Source organism: Doryrhamphus excisus, chromosome 11 (assembly GCF_030265055.1).
Source record: "Doryrhamphus excisus isolate RoL2022-K1 chromosome 11, RoL_Dexc_1.0, whole genome shotgun sequence".
In the NCBI taxonomy this organism is placed as follows: Eukaryota; Metazoa; Chordata; class Actinopteri; order Syngnathiformes; family Syngnathidae; genus Doryrhamphus; species Doryrhamphus excisus.
The window spans coordinates 15,808,798-15,831,481 of record NC_080476.1 but is presented as its reverse complement, the minus strand read 5'-3'; the positions used below and the strand labels follow the sequence as shown (position 1 = coordinate 15,831,481).

General features: G+C 38.9%; 1 protein-coding gene across 1 annotated transcript in view; it reads right to left on the bottom strand.

Moving 5' to 3' along the window:
• The window catches only part of uvrag (UV radiation resistance associated gene), a 66,753-nt gene that overhangs the window by 31,290 nt on the left and 12,779 nt on the right, over positions 1-22,684 (bottom strand). The window contains exons 8-12 of the mRNA XM_058086811.1: positions 19,874-20,000; positions 11,995-12,079; positions 9,685-9,772; positions 9,431-9,491; positions 6,113-6,278 (exon numbers count right to left, since the gene is read on the bottom strand). Of these exons, the coding sequence (XP_057942794.1) occupies positions 6,113-6,278; positions 9,431-9,491; positions 9,685-9,772; positions 11,995-12,079; positions 19,874-20,000 (527 nt within the window). The remainder of the gene's footprint in view (positions 1-6,112; positions 6,279-9,430; positions 9,492-9,684; positions 9,773-11,994; positions 12,080-19,873; positions 20,001-22,684) is intronic.

Genomic DNA, 22,684 nt, shown 5'->3' with positions numbered 1-22,684 from the left:
CTTCACTCAATAAATGTACTGCAAAAAAGGCCAGTAAGGATAATTCATAATGCCGCCTACAGAGAACATACTAACTCCTTATTTCTAAAATCACAAATACTTAAACTTGCTGATATAGTTCATCTTCAGACAGCTAAAATAATAATGCATAAGGCTAAAAATAACCAATTAGCTAAAAATGTCATCCAATACTTCTCTACAAGAGAGGAGAAATATGATCTCAGGGAAGAAGTACATTTGAAACACTTCTATGCTAGGACTACGTTAAAAAGCCATAGCATTTCAGTATGTGGAATCAAACTATGGAATGGATTGAGTAAGGAAATCAAACAATGCACAACGATGAGCCAATTCAAGAAACAATACAAGCAGTTGATGTTTGCTAAATACAAGGATGAAGAGTCTTGAACCAGTCATGATGTGCTATATATATATATATATATATATATATATATATATATATACATCACTATATTGACACTTACTATGGTACCCATTATGTCATTGGATGGTCATATCATATGTGACAATAAATAAATAAATAAATAATAAATTAAAAAAAAAAACATTTCAATAAAAAAATGTAAAAAAAACTTTAAAAATAAAAAAAAAATAATAACACTATACTATACTATAATATCACTATATTGACAGTTACCATGGTACACATTATGTCATTGTATGGTCATATCACCTCGTACTTTAAACATTAAAAAAATAAAAATTAAAAAATAAAAATTATTTAAATAAATAAAAATAAATTAAAAAAATTATAAAAATTATTTAAATACATTTTTAAAAAATTTAAAAAATAAATTAAAAAAATTATATTAGGAAAGCAGGAAGTGAACAAATGTAACAGTTACTCATTGTAAAATACCAGATGGAGGGGTAGGATTTAATAAGCTTTGCTTCTTCCTACTCCTTTTGAACATGTGGAACTGTGAACTGATTATGTGATACATTCAATTGTAATCTGATGCATGTTTAAATGAAATAAAACCATTACCATTACCAATACAGTGCAAGACTGGGAGTTCAGAGTTGACCTGTAGAAACAGCTCACATTCCCAGAAACTGCTGCTAAAACCAGAAATGGTGCTGATCTCAGAAGCATCCAGGCATCTAGTTGTCTTTGAGGTAACCATCCCCTGGAAGGACCACATCAAGGAGGCCAAATACAGAAAGAGGGTAAGGTATGCCAAGATGGTGGAAGAGTCTCAGAGCAATGGGTGGCGAGTAAGATCTTCGGTTTGCAGGCCAGTCAGGCCAACATGTTGAGTATCACAGGAATCAGAAGGTGAAGAACCATCATGGAAGCCGCCTCAAGGAAGGCGATGCGTGGGTGGGGTAAGCATGTTTCATCAAAAGGATTCGACGATAGCTTCATCGATTTTAAAATAGTCACCTTGGTACTCGGAGCTAAAACCAAGTGAGGTAGTGCTAGCTATTTAATGATTGGGCCTGTTCTCAATCAAACACGGGACATCTGGATCACATCTCCCCAAATCTCCAGTCCCCCCTCCCTGCCTCCCAAGCTTGAGCTGGGCTCTGTCTACACAAGAAGAAAAAAATGTGGGTGCAACATCCCGACTGTGTCCACTGACTTCAGAAGATCCTTATTTTCATACAATAGAAGAGAACTTTCAAGCGTTGCTCTTCTCCAAAGAACCGAAGAACAATGGAGCTGGATTCAAAACATGTTCTTGAAGAACTAGTAGCGATATCTTTGCCTTTGAAGCCCTTATTTTGTGCTAACCACAGTTAACACAGGAAACCACCAACCTCCTTTTTGGAATAACATACTTGCTCACGGTGCAACAAAATGAGAAAGTAGATGCATCACATATATCAACTACTACTGCTACTAAGTGGGTGACGAATATAACACATAACACCTAAAACTGTTATTTCCAAATGCCCGCAAGGCATGCTGGGTAGTCCAGCTGCAACAACAACTCCTCACAAGGGTCGCAAGCGGTGCTGGAGCCTATCTCAGCTGTCTTCTACACCCTGGCCAGCCAATCACAGGGCACATATAGACAAACAATTCATTTCAAGAAATGCTGCAACTGTTTGACAGACAGTATGAATGGCCTGCAAGAAAATACGTGTCACAAACGGCAATTCCACAACTTCACAGAGTGAACGATGATTGAGTGCAATATTTCCTTTACTATATCATGATATGGTATCATAATTTTTGGATTATTAATATTAATATATTTTGTGGCCGTATTCAACCACAAAATAGTAATTCATTCATTCATTCATTTTCTACCGCTTATCCTCACGAGGGTCGCGCAGGGTGCTGGAGCCTATCCCAGCTGTCTTCGGTCTGCGCGCTAACCACTCGACCGCCGTGCAGCCCAGTAATAAAATTATTTTTCATATTTAAAAAATGTAATAAAAATATGCAGACTAATAGAAATCAAAATACATCTAAATTAATATTTTAAATAATTTTTTAAATTATTATATATGTAATGTCAGTGTTTTTTGTACTTTTTTTTGGAAATATTCATTAATTAATTCATTCATTTTCTACCGCTTATCCTCACGAGGGTCGCGGGGGATGCTGGAGCCTATCCCAGCTGTCTCCGGGTGATAGGCGGGGTACACCCTGGACTGGTGGCCAGCCAATCACAGGGCACATATAGACAAACAACCATTCACACTCACATACATATCTATGGAAACTAATTTGGAGTCGCTAATTAACCTAGCATGTTTTTGGAATGTTGGAGGAAACCGGAGTACCTGGTGAAAACCCACGCATGCATGGCCGTTTTAACGTACTATATCTAATTTTTCTATATGACAAATGTAAACATTTTACTAAGGACCCTTCCTCCGCCCTCCCGTCCCCAGCCAGGGCGAGTTAGCTCAACCGCCCTGGCTCTATCCGCCAACACCGACGAGCCTTGAGGGCTATCATTAGTGCATTCAAGCTAGGAGAAATGAGCATTTAACAAGGACCCTCAGTGCAAGACGGACCGCTAATCCCGTCACGGTTTGAGAACCTAATCACATCCCACCTCACTTATCACAATTGGCTGCCTCTTTCCGACACTTTAATCACCCGTTTTTTGTTTTTTTTTAAACATCGTTAGAACTAGGCTAGGTGCTTTGTGTCTACCCACACATCATTTTGCAGCGTGAGCACGTCCCGCTAGGGCCTCCGGGGTCATAAACATGTACAGGGTGGGGGGGCGTTCCTGAAGCGTTTGGTCGCACTCTGGGACACCGAAGTGAGCCACTGGTGGATTGTTGCGTCTGTCAACCGCATAGGCTAAAAGTTTATTTTTTGATGCTGTATCCTGATGTAAATATCCTTCACGGCGGGGGGATGGCGTACAGTGGCCCTCCTGTCACATGGGAGTGGAAAAGCAACTCCGAGTGATTCTCTCCAGCTGCTGGCGTGACCTAATCGCACACGGCGATGGCCACTCCATCACAGGCTCTGATAATGTCTCACTTTTTTCTCACACTACCTCCCTCTTATTATTATGGATGATAAATGTGAGCGTGTTTATCTACAAGCCATTCCTTTTGTTTGATTGACAGCACGTTTCTTCATGTAAAAATGCACTACAGAAAACAAATACATTTCATAGTAAATATGAATCTTTTGCATGTATTATTAAATATATTCAGGTCTCAATCTAGTGTATTCCAAATGCTTTTCTTTTTGGCTGTGCTCCCAACTCCCTTGACATCATTAACCAAGTCCTCCCATGTCAATCTGGGCTGGTCACTCATTTCACGTTTCTTCATGTAAAAATGCACTACAGAAAACAAATACATTTCATTGTAAATATGAATCTTTTGCATGTATTATTAAATAAAATAGAGCAAGATTTCCACTGCTTCAATGGGCGAAAATTACATTTCATACCACATCACATTCAGGTCTCAATCCAGTGTGTTCCGAATGTTTTTCTTGCTAGCTGTGCTCACAACTCCCTTGACATCATTAACCAAGTCCTCCCATGTCAATCTGGGCTGGTCACTCAATCCAGTGTGTTCCGAATGCTTTTCTTGCTAGCTGTGCTCCCAACTCCCTTGACATCATTAACCAAGTCCTCCCATGTCAATCTGGGCTCGTCACTCAATTTTTTTTTTTTACCGATATCCCCACCCCACCAGTTGAAATCCAGAATAGAGCTCCCCAGAACTCAAATGTCTTCTAAACCCAAATCAGTTCCTTTTGTTTGATTGACAGCACGTTTCTTCATGTAAAAATGCACTACAGAAAACAAATACATTTCATAGTAAATATGAATCTTTTGCATGTATTATTAAATATAATAGAGCGAGATTTCCACTGCTTCAATGGGGCAAAATTACACTTCATACCACATCACATTCAGGTCTCAATCCAGTGTGTTCCGAATGTTTTTCTTGCTGGCTGTGCTCCCAACTCCCTTGACATCATTAACCAAGTCCTCCCATGTCAATCTGGGCTGGTCCCTAACCTTTTTTTTTTACCATCATCCCCACCCCATCAGTTGAAATCCCGAATAGAGCTCCCCAGAACTCAAATGTCTTTTAAACCCAAATCAGTTTGCCAATAACGGTCTTGTTCTATTTCAAGCTTATTTTTGATGTTCTTGTCGTCCATTATTTTCAGTAGCTCAGTATTTTTAAAAACGGTTCAATTCAGATATTGTAACATTGCATCAAAAGGAACAACTGGAGAACTGAAGGTAACCCTACATATACTGTATTTTCTGGACTCTAAGTCGCTCCAAAGTGAAAGTTATGCTTGAAATTATCCTTTCACAAAATGCTGGTTTTCTGGTTTTTTTTTTTAGTTGGGAACTGATATTTTCCTGAAACTTACCCTATGTTCTACTGCTGATCACTAAAGAACGGGAAAAGCTACTTTATGGTTCTGATGAAAGATGAGAGTACCGTATTTTCTGGACTATAAGTCGCACTGGAATATAAGTCGCATTTTTTGCGAGTTTAACTACTTGACCAAAACAGACATTAGGTCCTCTTGGAAGGCAAGTTCTAACATGAATAAAAGAATAGAGAACAGGCTGAATAGGTGTAAGATATGCTAACACAATGGTTATTCAGCTACACAAAAAATAAACATGAACAGAAAAGGTGTCCAGTGTTTATGTAACATAAACACTTTTTTCATTTATAAGTCGCTCTGGAGTATAAGTCGCAGGAACAGCCAACCTATGACAAAAAGTGGTAATGGTTTAATTTAATTTGAACACTTTGTTCACTTCCTGCCTTTGTAATATATATTTTTTAATTTTTTATAATTTTTCATATTTTTTTATTTTAATTTATAAATTTTAATTTATTTTTATTTTATTTTATTTTTTATTATTTTAATTTTTTTTCAACCCTAATATATAGTGCGACTTATAGTCAGGAAAACTACTAGTTCCCTTCAGCGTACTGGCACCTTCCTTTTCTGTCTTCCTGTTCTACATGGCGGACACCTCTAAAGCCTTTATTTAAAAAAAAAATCAGCGATTTCGGATCAACCTTTTCCAATCAAAGTCTTGCAACATGTGCATTCGTCCGGATCGTTGCCAGTCGAATCAATAAACAAATACCTCAACGCTCAAAGTACCTGAATGAGTGATGACAGTTGGGGACCCCGATCTCGTCAGACAAAATACATTTCCAGATTGCTCCCGTCTTACTTACTTACTTTCTGTCGTATAAACGTGTCCACTAGAATCACTGCATTATTAAATAATTACATTTGCTTGGTCTTTGGACCAAAACATCTGGAAAACTCGTTTCATTCTCACATTTCACGAAATAGCCTCCGTACACGATACAGCATTTGCTGTTGTGAAACGAACGAGAATATATTTTTGTGACACGGCGACATTACGCCGTATTTGCCAGACCCGCAGTGAAACCACAAAACTGTTACAGACGACAGATTAGCAGCGTGGAAAATCGGTTTAAAATTGCAACTCACTGACAAGAAACAGGTACCAATATGACCTTCGACCCCATTCATCAAGCATCTCGGGTAATATATCCTAAATGTGTTCTTGCTGTAAGAACGAATCGAACCCCCGAAGCACATGGATATATTAAAAGCGTGGAGATCTTCGGGGCGACTTACTCTCTTTCCTTTTCAGTCAGTCTGTCTGTGATGGTGTCCTTGATGGAGGAGCGTGAACCCTTGTGGATTACTGGATACCTAAGAGGGATCTGCAGGAAGCACGAGATCATCAAGACCAAGTGTGCCGTATAACCCAGGGCGACCGCCACGCTCCCGTCGTCCTTTGCTGCGGGACACAGAATAAAGATCATGTGGTATCACATGGCATTCGATTGAGATGTTGAGCTTCAAAAGACCTCCATGTTTTCATCAACATCAACAAAGCAAAGCCCAAATGTAAAATATATCCAAAATTGCAACACTTTAATCAGCCGCATGTCTCTTCATCATCATCATATCGAAAACTTCAAAGCAGATAATCCATGCTGTCAGCTTTTTTTTTTTTTTTTTTTTTTTGGAAAGTATTTTTATTGCATGGAATAAAAAGATTAGATGAACCATGTCCACATCTGGTGAACAACAACAACAAACAAGTAGAGAAAGCAACTTGTGTAGAAATTGCATGTGAATGATGAAGCTGAACTGAAATGTTTTGAACGCTGGAATGGTTTGAATACGGAAAATGCAATGATTTTCATTTTAGGGTTGGAAAATATGGAATTCCTAAAAAAAAAAAACAGAATTTTTGGCAGAAAAGTTTTAGTGTTTAGTGTTTGGAGGTCGGCTGCACGGCGGTCGAGTGGTTAGCACGCATCACGACATCACAGCTAGGAGACCAGAGTTCAATTCCACCCTGGAGTTTCCATGTTCTACCCGTCCGTGCATGTGTGGGTTTTCTCCGGGTACTCCGGTTTCCTCCCACATGCTAGGTTAATTAGCGACTCCAAATCGTTCATAGGTATCCTCACGAGGGTCGCGGGGGTGCTGGAACCTATCCCAGCTGTCGAGAGGCGCGCTAACCACTCGACCGCCGTGCAGCCCAGTAATAAAATTATTTTTCATATTTAAAAAATGTAATAAAAATATGCAAACTAATAGAATCAAAATACATCTAAATTAATATTTTAAATAATTTTTTAAATTATTATATATATAATATCAGTGTTTTTTGTACTTTTTGGGGGAAATATTAATTAATTAATTCATTATTTTTTTACCGCTTATCCTCAGGAGGGCTGCAGGGGGTGCTGGAGCCTATCCCAGCTGTCTCCGGGTGAGAGGCGGGGTACACCCTGAACTGGTGGCCAGCCAATCACAGGGCACATATAGACAAACAACCATTCACACTCACATTCATACCTATGGACAATTTGGAGTCACCAATTAACCTAGCATGTTTTTGGAATGTGGGAGGAAACCGAAATACCCAGAGAAAACCCACGCAGGCACGGGGAGAACATGCAAACTCCACACAGATGTGTTCGAGAGTGGAATTGAACTTGGGTCTCCTGGCTGTGAGGTCTGCACGCTAACCACTCGACCGCCGTGCAACCCAAAACATTGTTATGCCTGTCTAAATACATTTTTAAACTCTATTAGAGCCCTGTAGACATGAAATAACACCCCTATAGTCGTCTTTACACCCATGTTATTCTTTGATTTGACCACATTGCTAATGCTAATGCTAATGCTACGGGATCGCTGCAGAGACACAAGAGACGGCCACAGCTTTAAGCATAGCATGCTAACAAGCTGAAAACAATACTAATTCATTTTCTACCGCTTATCCTCATGAGGGTCGTTGGGGGGGTGCTGGAGCCTATCCCAGCTGTCTTGTACACCCTGCACTGGTGGCCAGCCAATCACAGGGCACATATAGACAAACAACCATTCACACTCACATTCATACCTATGGACAATTTGGAGTCGCTAATTAACCTAGCATGTTTTTGGAATGTGGGAGGAAACCGGAGTACCTGGAGAAAACCCACGCATGCACGGGAAGAACATGCAAACTCCACACAGAGATGGCAGAGGGTGGAATTGAACCCTGGTCTTTACCTTATTCACGGTAATAGGAATAGTCAATAGTCGTGAAAGCACCACAGAATAAACAGGAGAAATAGTTGGAAAACCTTGGGGTCAGTTAGCGGACATGTAGCCACGAGCAACACATCAGGGTGCAACTGGAGACAGACTGACCTTGTCAAGGTGACTTGACAAAGAAAGCTTGTTTAAATGTTGGCCAATGATGCGGCTTCATGCAGAAGCACTTTGACGGCCAGCGGGATTAGGACTCCCAACTGACCCTGACCCTTGGCTCTAATGTGGAACATCCACCCCCCGAAGGCCAGTATCAACTGACTCAGAGACACCAGTCGAACAATTCTGGACTTGATCTGGCTCTCCTTGGGGCAGACCTCACACAGGTCTGCAGTGAGGTAAAATGGAGTTCAGCGCATCTTCCCGCCGTTTACGCACGTTTCAAAATCTCTATAAGGCGCAGCAAAATTAAAATTAAAATTAAAATTAAAATTAAAATTAAAATTAAAATTAAAATTAAAATTAAAATTAAAATTAAAATTAAAATTAAAATTAAAATTAAAATTAAAATTAAAATTAAAATTAAAATTAAAATTAAAATTCTTCACTAATGCCTCATTTCCATGTTTTTATGACAGTTGGGGAGCCAATCACAAGCCATTACCAATTAAAATTAAAATTAAAATTAAAATTAAAATTAAAATTAAAATTAAAAATAAAAATAAAAATAAAAATAAAAATAAAAATAAAAATAAAAATAAAAATAAAAATAAAAATAAAAATAAAAATAAAAATAAAAATGCAGCTCTTGAATAATGTGACAACCTGTCGACCAGAATAATTAGGGACAAATTTGCTAGTATTTCATGCAGTGACTCCTTATTTTTTACTAGTTTAGTGCAAAAAAAAGAATGATATATGTAGTATATATGTAGTATATGTAGTATTCTGGTTGCTAGGCGTCAGTCATTACACTGATGAGATAGAGATTACACTGCATGATAAAGTTAAAAAAAAAAAAGTTCTGACTCCCATTTTGTGTGGAAGTGGTATTTTTTTTTCCCCGTTCTCTGTTTGAAACCATTTCTTTAGTAGAAACAAATTGGAGGCTAACTAGTTAGCTTGTGAGCACACTATGTTTAACGCGGCAGCCATCAATTGTAACCCTGCAGGGATCCAGTAGACTATGTCTTGAAGCAAAAACAACATGCCATTAGCTATGGTAAATTATATATATTTTTTTTTTTTTTGGGGGGGGGGGGCACGAAAAATTGATCCTGAATGGGGGGGGGGGGGTTGTTTAGGGGTGCACATACTGAATTCGGTTTATACCCATGAAAGTATGGCATTGGGTGCAAAAAAAATAAAAACACAAAAGACAATTTCATAATTTACCTTGAAAGTCTTCAGAATTTGGTAGCTTGACTCCACAGATAACATAATCTGACTGATTTTCCTGTGGAATAAAAAAAAAAATCAGTGATCAGACATTGCGATATTTAATCCAGCGATATCCAACAGAGATTGGAACCCAGATATTCCAGATGTCCTGACTGTTTCGATGAAATTTAAACTCAAGTGTCAAGGAACTATGTGAACCGTTTTCCACCAATGCCAATAATTCCCTCAACCATTTGGTTTGCACTCACCACATCGATGGGGTAAATGTAGGAAAGCTCGGAGAGAAGCTGACGGCATCGGATGTTGAGCTGGGCGTTGGACTTCAGGAGCTGCTCTCTGAGGAAGCACGCAAGGAGTAGTTCAGTTCTTGGGTCTCCGGTGGAACCGTTTACACCCAAAATGAGTCGTATCACACAATAGGGTGCAAAATTATTTACGGAATACAGAGTAGATGGTTATTATATTACGCGCTAACCACTCGACCGCCGTGCAGCCAAGTAATAAAATTATTTTTCACATTTAAAAATTTTTATAAAAATATGTAAACCAATAGAAATCAAAATACATCAAAATTAATATTTTAAGTAATTTTTAAAATTATTATATATGTAATGTCAGTGTTTTTTGTACTTTTTTTGGCAATATTCATTAATTCATTTTCTACCGCTTGTCTTCACGAGGGTTGCCTATCCTAGCTGTCTCCGGGCGAGAGGCGGGGTACACCCTGGACTGGTGGCCAGCCAATCACAGGGCACATATAGACAAACAACCATTCACACTCACATTCATACCTATGGACAATTTGGAGTCGCTAATTAACCTAGCATGTTTTTGGAATGTGGGAGGAAACCGGAGTACCCGGACAACATGCAAACTCCACACAGAGATGGCTGAGGGTGGAATTGAACTCAGGTTTCCTAGCTGTGAGGCCTGCACGCTAACCATACTAATATTTCATAATGTGTAATAATTGGCAACAAGTAAAAGAAGGTGAGAAAGTCTCACTTTAAGTCCCTTTTACCAGAATTTATTAGTTTATTTTTATCTATGCTTGCGTGTGGTTCTCTTATCATTCCCAATGAGCCGAGGCTTAGCAAAGGTGAAAGAGGATGTTTGATCTTCTATCGCTCAAATATGTCCTCCTGGTTTTTCCCCCCAAAAGATGCATGCTCTTCACAAATCATCGTCCTACAACAAGCATTTCCCGGTACGAGAATGTTTTTATGGTTAGCTCCTGAAAGCCTGCAGTTTCTGTCATGAGGGAGCTTGTTCCAAATGTAATGCATGGTTATTGCGATGTGCAATTAACTTTTATGTTCCGCAGCAACCAAAAGTTTATATGCACGGGTTTAGAGAAACACTGTGTATCCCAACAGCAACACACAAAACATTGTACGAGTAACTGACACTGAGAGTTCCACGAACAAGCAAAACAATATCAGTGACCAGTGCTGGCATGAAAACCCGTACAATTATTTTACGATTTGTAGACTAGATCAATTAAATGGAAAATATAGATTTACTTACTGAAATTGACAGATTGACAGAAAATTAAAATTAAAATTAAAATTAAAATTAAAATTAAAATTAAAATTAAAATTAAAATTAAAATTAAAATTAAAATTAAAATTAAAATTAAAATTAAAATTAAAATTAAAATTAAAATTAAAATTAAAATTAAAATTAAAATTAAAATTAAAAATTTCCAAAAAGCACTGTGTCATTGCAATTCCCCCCAAAACTTTAAATTAAAATTAAAAAAAAAATCCAAAAATTAAGGTTTCATTGAAATTCCCCCCCCCAAAATTTTTTTAATTAAAACCAATTAATTGAAAAAAAATCTTTTAATTGAAACCATTTCTTTAGTAGAAACAAATTGGAGGCTAACTAGTTAGCTTGTTAACACACTATATTTAAAGCGGCAGCCATCGGGTTCACTTGGTGGGCCGCATGTGGCCCCCGGACCGTAGTTTGCCCACCCCTGTGATATGTTATACTGGCAGTGATAGTGAAGCTGTCTAGCATGTATTAGGGCTCGGGAGCAACCGTCTTGAAATACGTAATTCTTATATATATACACAGTAACTATAAGATAATGCATAGGATACAATAATCTACACTGGCATATTTATTCAAATGCATGTGAGGAAAGACTGACAAACTGCAGACGGTGGGTGCAATTTGCATGGCAGGCATTTCGATTTCAGAAAGATTAACAAAACATATACTGTAGATCCAAGAAACTGAAATTATGCAGATGTCGTATTGTTCATGTTCATTTCCTGTTTTCTGGCCTTCCAGAGGCTTGGGGTTTACCATCTGTGACTGCCTGGTGTTTCTCAGACAAACAACGCTGTATCCAGAACTGACACCCGCTGAACACACACATAAGCCGATTTAGTTCTTTTTAACACGACACGCAAAGTCCCAATCGAGAACAAATCCATGAAAAATATCCCCCGTGTTGCAGGGCATAATCTAGTCACCTAGCGTCCATAATATTTACCGATTGTCTATGCAAAAATGAATGAAATGGCAAATTACAGGTTAACGCATACCTCTTGGCGGTACATTCCTTATGAAGCATGGTTAATGATTCTTTCTCCTCCTTTAGACTTTCATGTTGTGTGGCAAACACCTCCTCTGAAAAAGACAAAACGTTGGGTTTTAGTACCTCGGCACAAACACTTTAGTTTCGTCATTCACATTTTATGACTGAACTCAATTTGTTTTATGGTCTGCACCAATTCCATGTCCTTACACCACCCACACAAAATGAGGCTGCATAAATTTTGCAGATATATAAAAGTCAGACAGATAATGATAATCCTGATAATGATGATACAGCTTGAGGACGTAACAACCAAAACATTGGCAAGAACACAGTAGCTCACTGTAGCGGAATAAGGATAGAAAGAATGTATCAAGAACCAAACACGTGACTTTGAGTTTGTTTGAATTTAAGAAATAAAACCAAATGTTTTTTTCTCTGCAAAATTGCCCTAAAAAAATATTTTTCTGATGACTCGATTAATACAAAGAATTTTCAGCAGAATGCCCGCTTACCAAAATATCCCCTCGCTATTTTAATAGTTTTTAAGTGTTGGGTTTATTGCCAGAGACATCTGAGATCAGACAGACTACATCTCTTAAGGTGTGTCAATCATCCTTTCATGCAATTCCCAGCACTGCCCTATCTCTTCTATCACTCCATCTTTCCATCTCATCACCACCCTTACTGGTACTGGCAGATAAAATACAAACATACACGCAATATTCCTCTTAAACATTGAATATGCATATTTAGTAACATTTGTATGGGTAATCTGCTCTGAAAATAATATTCATTCATTCATTTTCGACCGCATTTCCTCCCAGCTGTCTTCGGGCGAAAGGCCAGCCAATCACAGGACACATATAGACAAACAACCATTCACACTCACATTCATACCTATGGACAATTTGGAGTCGCCAATTAACCAGTGGCTAATAGTCTAAAAATAAAGAATTCATTTCAAGAAATGCTGCAAATGTTTGACAGACAGTATGAATGGCCTGCAAGAAAAGTACGTGTCACAAACGACAATTGCACAACTTCACCGAGTGAACGATGATAGTGCAATATTTCCTTTACTATATCATGATATGGTATCATAATTTTTGGACTATTAATATTAATATGTTTTGTGGCCGTATTCAACCACAAAACAGTAATTCGTTACTGTGTTATTTTCTAACACTTATCCTGACGAGGGTGACAGGGGGTGCTGGAGCCTATCCCAGCCTTCTCCGGGCGAGGGTACACCCTGGACTGGTGGCCAGCCAATCACAGGGCACATACAGACAAACAACCATTCACACTCACATTCATACCTATGGACAATTTGGAGTCGCTAATTAACCTAGCATGTTTTTGGAATGTGGGAGGAAACCGGAGTACCCGGAGAAAACCCACGCATGCACGGGGAGAACATGCAAACTCCAGGGTGGAATTGAACTCTGGTCTCCTAGCCGTGAGGTCTGCATGCTAACCACTCGTCCTCTAAACACTAAAACATTTCTGCCAAAAATTCTCAGTTTTTTTAAGAATGTGGGAGGAAACCGGAGTACCCGAAGAACATGCAAACTCCACACAGAGATGGCCGAGGGTGGAATCGAACCATGGTCTCCAAGCTGTGAGGTCTGCGCAATAAATCAATCAGGACGCTCACTAAAGGGTCCTTCTTAGGACAACTTCAGGCCCCAAGGTGAGTGGCCGGGTTTCACGGGATTTTAAGATTCCAGCTCCAAACCTTGGATAGACTTGGTTTGTTCATAGACGTCTGTTCATAAGACACCATGTCGCTGTAAGTCACTTATTTCCACACCAACAACTATACTTTCTATACTTTTCAGTATATTGTACTTTTTGTGAACAAGTGAATTTTGGAGAATTTGAACCCTCAAGAATTCGGAGTCATTTTTGCTTCAAGTAAAATTACGTTTTTTTTACCTTTTACACAGATTTTACCAGCATCCCGTGTACACATCACTGGCAGATCCTGTAGGATTTTAGGATTTATAACCCAGTACTAGTCCGCGACTCCGATGTAGCTTTGAAAAATATGTACCCCAAATGTCCCAAAAAACACTGGGATGTGTTCTTTTTAAACAGATATCACGTTCCTGCAATTCTTTAATTTTTTTTGTGGGGTCTTTTGTGACCTCTTGGATAAGCAGAATTCACCTAGCGTTGGATTGTTCACCAATATTAATAGATATGTCTGCACCTACTTCACCAAAACAAATTCCTAGTATGTGTTTGATCATAACTGGCGATAAATTATTTCTGATTCTGATTTTAGGATTTATAACCCAGTACTAGTCCGCAACTCTGATGTAGCTTTGAAAAATATTTACCCTGAATTAAAAAAAGTGGGAATAAATAACACTGGGATGTGTTCTTTCCGAACAGACATCCCGTTCAAAAGACTCACGCTAAGTCAGTCCGAAGAATTTAAGACCATACTGAGTGGAAAACAACTATAAAAAAAACAGATGGTTGGTTTTTCCAGCAAATTCCACCGATCACAACACTTTTGACGCAAAGTCTTAGGAAGAACAATGACACTGAAACGGAATCGGCGGCATCAGAGTGAGTCTAAAGACTTAAAGACCCATACCCTCTGTCAAGATGACAGCCTGCTGGAAGACGCAAATGCGTCCCGCTGAGCTGCTCTGGAGAAGAACCCTAATGGTTTTTCGATTTCACATAAGTAAAAATACCACCACTGCATACCGCTGCTTCAAAAAAACTTTTACAGAATACTTGAAAAACCTCCACCATGGACATTTATTGTGCCAGGAGCTAAGACTGTGAATGCGCATTAGAATAACTCCTGTTACCATATATAATAAACGTCATTCAGGGATGTGATTTATGATGTCTTCTGAAGCGAAAGAAGGTAAATTAGACCGTAGAGTTGACCCCAACAAAGTCATTATTCTCGAAGGACGTAGAAGGAGGGGGGGAAAGGCTGTTGTTTTCATTTCAGGTCTGTGAAAAGGAAATAAGCTATTTTCTCCCTTCTGTTATGAAGTGTGTGCAACATATGCAACTATGCAACCCGAGTCAGATTTTTCCACTTAGAAAGCAAATTAGCAAACACTGAGCGAGCTGTTAGAAGGCCATTTCCAACAGGCATACTTTGGCTTCTTCTAATTCTCCATAGAACCTGACGGACAGGAAGTGAAATGGGACGCTATGTATATCTGCATACAGTTATGTGGAAAAAGTTAATTATATTAATATGTGTGTCACACTTAAATGTTTCAGATCAATCAAAAATTTAAATATGAGTCAATGACTTGCTTCTCTACACAATCTACCATCTTATCCCTGATGTCTATATGCTATTGGTATGCTATTACAGTAAACCTCGGATATATCGGATTCAATTGTTCCCACTGGTTTTGTCCGATATAAGCGAAATCAGTTATATGCGTATAACGGAAAATGTCCGTTTTACGCATATATCGGATTTATATCCGGTATATGCGTAAATCAGATTTTATCCGTTATAAAAAGGCACTTCCTTGACTATGTTTCCAATGTACCTGGACGCGCAGGCAACGCTGCAAATGACGTCGTATAGCGGCCTGTCATGATTCGGCGAATCGGAGCGCCACGATGCGGCCATCCGATATATGCGAGGGAAATTTAATGGAAATGCATTGGAACGGGACTGGACATTTTGTCCGAAATAGGCGAAATCCGTTATAAAAAAATCGATATATGCAATGAATTTTTATTGGAAATGCATTACAGAAAAATTGATTCTTTTTTATCTGTCCGTTGTGAGCGAATTTCCGATATATCCGAGTCCGATATATCCGAGGTTTACTGTATCATCTCCATTGTGACCCTTAGCCATCATTGACATTTAACTGTTCTGTTTGTCACTGTTGTTGTTTTGGGAATTCTTGTTGCTGCTGTTTTTGTGTCTCTCTCTACTGCCCCCCCGCCCCACCCACCCCAGTTTCTCTTCTTCTTTTCTGTGTTTCTTCTTGCTCCGGTCCGGTCGTTCCAAATTCGCATAACAAAAACATCAAATAACGGCAAATAAAATTTCATGGTACAGGGAAGTTGTAGCCAACACCTTTCCTGACACAGAGCTAATCTGTTTAGCATGTAAGGGCATTTAGATCAACAATAATATCTGCCCCAATGGCTGGACGGGACAAAAAAAAATAAAAAATATGAGTCAATGACAACACAACTGAACATAAAATACTGATTTTAAATGAAGTTTTTTTTATTATGAAAAACGGGGAGGCTAATAACTGGTTGGGCCACCAAACCAGCAGCTAACGGCCTATCAAAGAGTCTCCTACAACGCTGTGGAGGATTTTTGTCGTCACACTCACTTTGGTAGAATTGTAGTAATTCAGCCACATGGGAGGGTTTTCGGGCATGAACTGCCTTTAAGGTCATGTCACAGCAGGGATAGGATTCCGGTCAGGACTTTTGACTAGGCCACTCCAAAGTCTTCAGTTTGTTTTTTTCCAGCCATTCATACGTGGACTTACTGGGGTGTTTTGGGGTTATTGTCCTGCTGCAGAACCTAAGTTGGTTCAGCTTGAGGACCCCCAACAGATGGCCGGATATTCGGATTCAGGATTTTCAGAATCAATGGTTCCATTTATCACAGTAAGTCTTCCCGGGTCCTGGAACAGCTGTATAGCCCCACACCACCACACTACCACCACTATATTTTACTGTTGCTATGTTCTTAAGTTGGTTCAGCTTGAGAACCCCAACAGATGGCCGGATATTCGGATTCAGGATTTTCAGAATCAATGGTTCCATTTATCACAGTCTTCCGGGGTCCTGGAACAGCTGAATAGCCCCACACAACTACACTACCACCACTATATTTTACTGTTGCTATGTTCTTAAGTTGGTTCAGCTTGAGAACCCCAACAGATGGCCGGACAGGATTCAGGATTTTCAGAATCAATGGTTCCATTTATCACAGTCTTCCGGGGTCCTGGAACAGCTGAATAGCCCCACACAACTACACTACCACCACTATATTTTACTGTTGCTATGTTCTTAAGTTGGTTCAGCTTGAGAACCCCAACAGATGGCCGGATATTCGGATTAAGGATTTTCAGAATCAATGGTTCCATTTATCACAGTAAGTCTTCCCGGGTCCTGAAACAGCTGTATAGCCCCACACCACCACACTACCACCACCATATTTTACTGTTGCTATGTTCTTAAGTTGGTTTAGTTTGAGGACCCCAACAGATGGCCGGATATTCGGATTCAGGATTTTCAGAATCAATGGTTCCATTTATCACAGTCTTCCGGGGTCCTGGAACAGCTGAATAGCCCCACAACACCACACTACCACCACCATATTTTACCGTTGCTATGTTCTTAAGTTGGTTCAGCTTGAGAACCCCAACAGATGGCCGGACAGGATTCAGGATTTTCAGAATCAATGGTTCCATTTATCACAGTCTTGCGGGTCCTGGAACAGCTGTATAGCCCCACACCGCCACACTACCACCACCATATTTTACTGTTGCTATGTTCTTTTTAGGGCTGCATGGTGGTCGAATGGTTAGCGCGTTAGTCTCACAGCTGGGAGACCAGGGTTCAATTTGCATGTTCTCCCCGTGAATGTGTGGGTTTTCTCCGGGTACTCCGGTTTCCTCCCACATTCCAAAAACATGCTAGGTTAATTAGCAACTCCAAATTGTCCATAGGTACGAATGTGAGTGTGAATGGTTGTTTGTCTATATGTGCCCTGTGATTGGCTGGCGACCAGTCCAGGGTGTACCCCGCCTCTCACCCGAAGACAGCTGGAGCCCAGTGTCTGCGTTATGGTTGAGTCATGAACCCTGACCTTAACTGAGGCCAATCTCAAATGAGGCCTGCAGTTCTTTGAAAGTTTTTGTGGGGTCTTTTGTGACCTCTTGGATTAGTTGTCGCTGGGGTAAGTTTGGCTTGCCGGCCACACCTGGGAAAGTTCACTACTGTTCCAATGTTTTCGCCTATTTGTGGACAATGTCTCTCACTGTGGTTTGCTGGAGTCCCAAAACTTAAAAAATGGCTTTATGAGTCATGCTTTCATGCAGGTTTGGATTTTTTGGATTAGAAAATGCATTTTGTGTTCAGTTGTGTTGTCACTGACTAATATTTTAATTTAATTTTGATGTTAAAACATTTAATGTGAAAAATACAAATCGTGAAGGAGGCAATGACTTTTTCACACTACTGTATCCTTGTGTATTATCGTTCGATATATCGGTTATCAGCCTTTTTCAGCCTCTACTTTGTGGATGTTTGGGTTTTCTAGGCCTTTTGTTTACAGAGAGGCCAGCTTCCTGGCAGGAAGAATTATTTGCTAATGGGCCCAGTAGCTATGTGAGAAATGTGAAAAGCCCGTCGGCAGGTACAGATGAGAATGTGGTGAGGAATAATGGTTAACAATCCAGGCTGGATGTGCTCTAGGGTTATAATTGTCAATTCTGATGCATAATCACCAGCGAACAGTTCTTTAAGACCACACACGACAAACATTAGAATCTCCAATGGGAAAAATCTAATAAAAGTTAAATTAAGTGTCTTTATGACCGTCTAAAATGTCATATTAAATAAGATCAAACTTTGAAATGCTAGTCTACATAACAAATACATAAATCAGACAGTAAATATATTGAATAATGAGTGAATCATTGAAAGCAGATGATAGTTCAAAGTTGTTTCGGCTACCAAGTTATATGAGTCCTTACAAAAAACACAATTTCTGTAGAACCGTACAAACCAATGTCACTTTATCCCCCTCCAAAAAAAAATATATTTTTTTAATAAGCACCTGTCCGAGTCTTAGATAAGCAATAAATGAGATGCAGAAAACACGGAGCTCTTTGGCTGTTAACAAGCGGGTGACAGCTAAAGATGCAAAGGATAAACGACCGTTTTTGAGGGTTTTGGCACAGAAGAAAACAATAAATTCTTCCCGTTTTATTTAGAACTGCTGTTACCAGTTACGATGCGTGTTTGGGGTCGTTCTGTTTGTCGGAGGTAGCAGTTTGATGTGATGCTATTTAAATCCGCAACGAAGAAAAATTAACTCATTGTTTCGACTTATGCACCCATTTGTTTTTAACCCTCCGACCCGTTTTACATTTTAATGCATAAAAAGAATCACATAATATTTGTTTATTGCATCATTGCATGACTTCGTCAGGAAACTCTATTTCAACAAAATAAAACAAAAAATTATAATTTTTTACTACATTTTAAAATGGTCTGGTTGAAATTATGACCACTGTATTGTTAGGGTCGGTTTCGTCCCGGTTATAATATTATGACTATAAAGCAATATTTTGAGCCAAAGCTGAAATCATAAGTGTACAATTAGCCAACACAATGACAACCAGCTCCTTTTCTCATCATGTAAGCTTCAGAGATTCTCATTTTGACCGCTTTTCCACGAGGGTCGCGGGGGTGCTGTCTTCGGGCGAGAGGCGGGGTACACCCTGAACTGGTCGCCAGCCAATCACAGGGCACATACAGACAAACAACCATTCACACTCACATTCATACCTATGGACAATTTGGATTTGCTAATTAACCTAGCATGTTTTTGGAATGTGGGAGGAAACCGGAGACCCGGAGAAAACCCACGCATGCACGGGGAGAACATGCAAACTCCACACAGAGATGGCCAAGGGTGGAATCGAACCCTGGTCCTCCTAGCTGTGAGGTAACCAAGACATCAGAAGCAAATTTGATGGTTATTGTTTTTAGTGTATTTTATAGCTGATTTAATACATGGGTGAAAACCGACCCGTTTAACAAACATAAGAGATGATACCAGAAAGCTAACACAAGAGGAAGGTTAAAATGCATTGACGTAAATTGACGCATGTTCAGCTTACCTTTCTTCTGAAGCTGCGCCCTGTCCTTCTGCCACAGACCCCTCTCTCTGCCAAGAGCCTTCCTCTGCCGCTGCAGCTCACTACGAAGCACGGCTAAACGCAGTTGCATGAACTCACGCTCTTTCTTCTGCTCAAAGAAAAACAACAAAAAGCACAAGAAAAGAAGAAATGAATAAGGAACATGCAGCGATGATCTGTGTCATCTTCTAAATCACCACGTCCGTACCGGTGCTGCTCGATGCGGTTCAGCTAAGATCGGTGGTGCCGACCTTCAACCTGTGCCCACGGTTTGATTTATTGATTATTTCCAAGTAGTGGCTGTACTGGACTTTCACTTTTTTCTTACACATTTCTAACTCAGGATTGACCGATACATTGCGCCGATATTTGCGTTTTTTTACTTGAATCGGTATCAGCCGATACATGCGTTGGTTCACCGATGTATTTTTCCGCCGCATGATTTACAGACAGGCATCCGCCGGGGCAGTTTTGTGTTGCTGGAGGACTTAAACTTGAGAATATATATTTTACACGTAACAGTCCACCTGGTATTATTGTATCTGTAAAATTGTCATGCAATCTGCTATTATTATATATTATTTTATATTTATATTTAAAAAATAATAAAATATTATAATAATTAAAATAAAATTAAAATAATAATTATTATATTATTATTATGTAAAATATGCAAATATAACAATATTATTATATATAATTAATATAATAATTAGCATTAATATAATAAATATAATAATCATAATAGTTATAATAATAATATAATAATTATTATTTAAATTTTTATTATTATTATTATTATGTGCTTGTGTCTCTTTTTTCAGGAGCACTTTGTAAACAACAGACCATGTCAAACAACAAAATTGATACAACCATCAAAAGGTTGGCTCAGGCCATGATGCCAGGTTGTATGTTGAGTTTAAATTAAATACTTTTGAAAGATTGGGCGGGCCGTATTCAAACACTTGGCGGGCCGGATGTGGCCCCTGCGCCGTAGTTTGCCCACCCCTGACCTAGACTCAGGACTTCCTGTCTTGGGACACTACTGAATTAACCTCACTTAAACTGAGTAGAATCGAGACAGTAACCCACCGCTACGGCTTGTCGGTGTTCCTACCCGAACATCAAACAGTAATAGGTCAGCTGAGTAAACACACAGCAGTCCTGTTAATGGGGGGGGTTAGAACGTTGTAGCCCAGGAGATGAATGGCATCGTGTGGGCGACAGGGTAAAAAAGGCCAATGCTGAGGTTGGTGGCCTCCGTTCTGTGCCGCTTTGATCCAAGGCTCTCTAAGATGTAATGCTCGTACCCGCGCTGGTACAAAAGGCCAAGAGTGGGGGGGGAAAAAAAAAAAAAAGCCTGAGAGGAGCTACACAATGGCTCCACTCGCTCCAAGTTGGTGGGCTTTTACAGAAAGGTAGAAAACAGGGATTATGTGATTTATTAGCTGATGTGAGCACTGAATGGGGGGGTTGGGGGGGTTTAAAGAATGTTTCAGTGAGCAGGAAATATTAGAGACAAGATTGTGAAAGGGATCTTTGTGGCAAAAGAATGGAGCCTCCATGGTTGGGGTGCGGCTGCTTTAATACACATGGGGAAGTTCTGGAGAAACCAACGAAATAATTGTCCTTAGTAGAAAACCAGTGGACATTGTGATGGTAAAAAAACAAAAGTCGAAGCCCACATCACCTCGTACTTAATTTTTTTTTTTAATTCAATTTTTTTCAAATAAAAAAATAAACATGTATAAAAACATTTATTAATTTTTTTGAAATTAAAAAAATGTAAAAATAATAATTATATTAGGAAAGCAGGAAGTGAACAAATGTAACAGTTACATTGTGATGGAAAAATGGTAAAAAGAACAAAAGTCGAAGCCCACATCACCTTGTACTTTAATTTTATTTAATTATTTTTTTTTTAAATAAAAAATAAAAATTCATAAAAACATTTATTTTTTTAATAAAATAAAAATTAAAATTAAATTTATATAATAATAATAATTATATTAGGAAAGCAGGAAGTGAACAACTGTAACAGTTACATTGTGATGGTAAAATGGTAAAAAAAAAAAACAAAAGTCAAAGCCCACATCACCTCGTACTTTAATTTTTTTTTATAAATTTTTTTTAAATAAAAAATAAAAATTCATAAAAACATTTATAATTTTTTTTAAATAAAATAACATTAAAAATTAAATTAAAAAATAATAATTATATTAGGAAAGCAGGAAGTGAACAAATGTAACAGTTACTGATTGTAAAAGTACCAGATGGAGGGGTAGGATTTAATAAGCTTTGCTTCTTCCTACTCCTTTTGGACATGTGGAACTGTGAACTGATTATGGGATGCATTCAATTGTAATCTGATGCATGTTCAAATGAAATTAAACCATTACCATTGTAACCGATTCACTATTTATCCGTCCTTGATGGGTATTATTTTACCCACCGACTCATTTGTTAGAAATCTCTTCAGACATAACGCAAACACCAGAAGTACATCAGAACCAGAACTCGGACCTCCGCCAAAGCAGATGTGGTGGCGCTCCATATCTGTTTGTGCGTCCACTTGTCCACAAACCGGCTCAAATATTTTAGCAGGTCAGACAGAAGAATGTTTCTCTAAAAAAAAAAAAAAGGAAAGACTACCTGCAGGATAAAAAACACCTCCAGGCACTTAGACCGGCAGCAGACAAGAGACGCTTATGAAGTCGGTGTTTACCATAAACACGACGTCAAATCAGGGATCAGAGCTCAGTTTTCACAGGTGTGTGCCTGCCAATTCCAAAA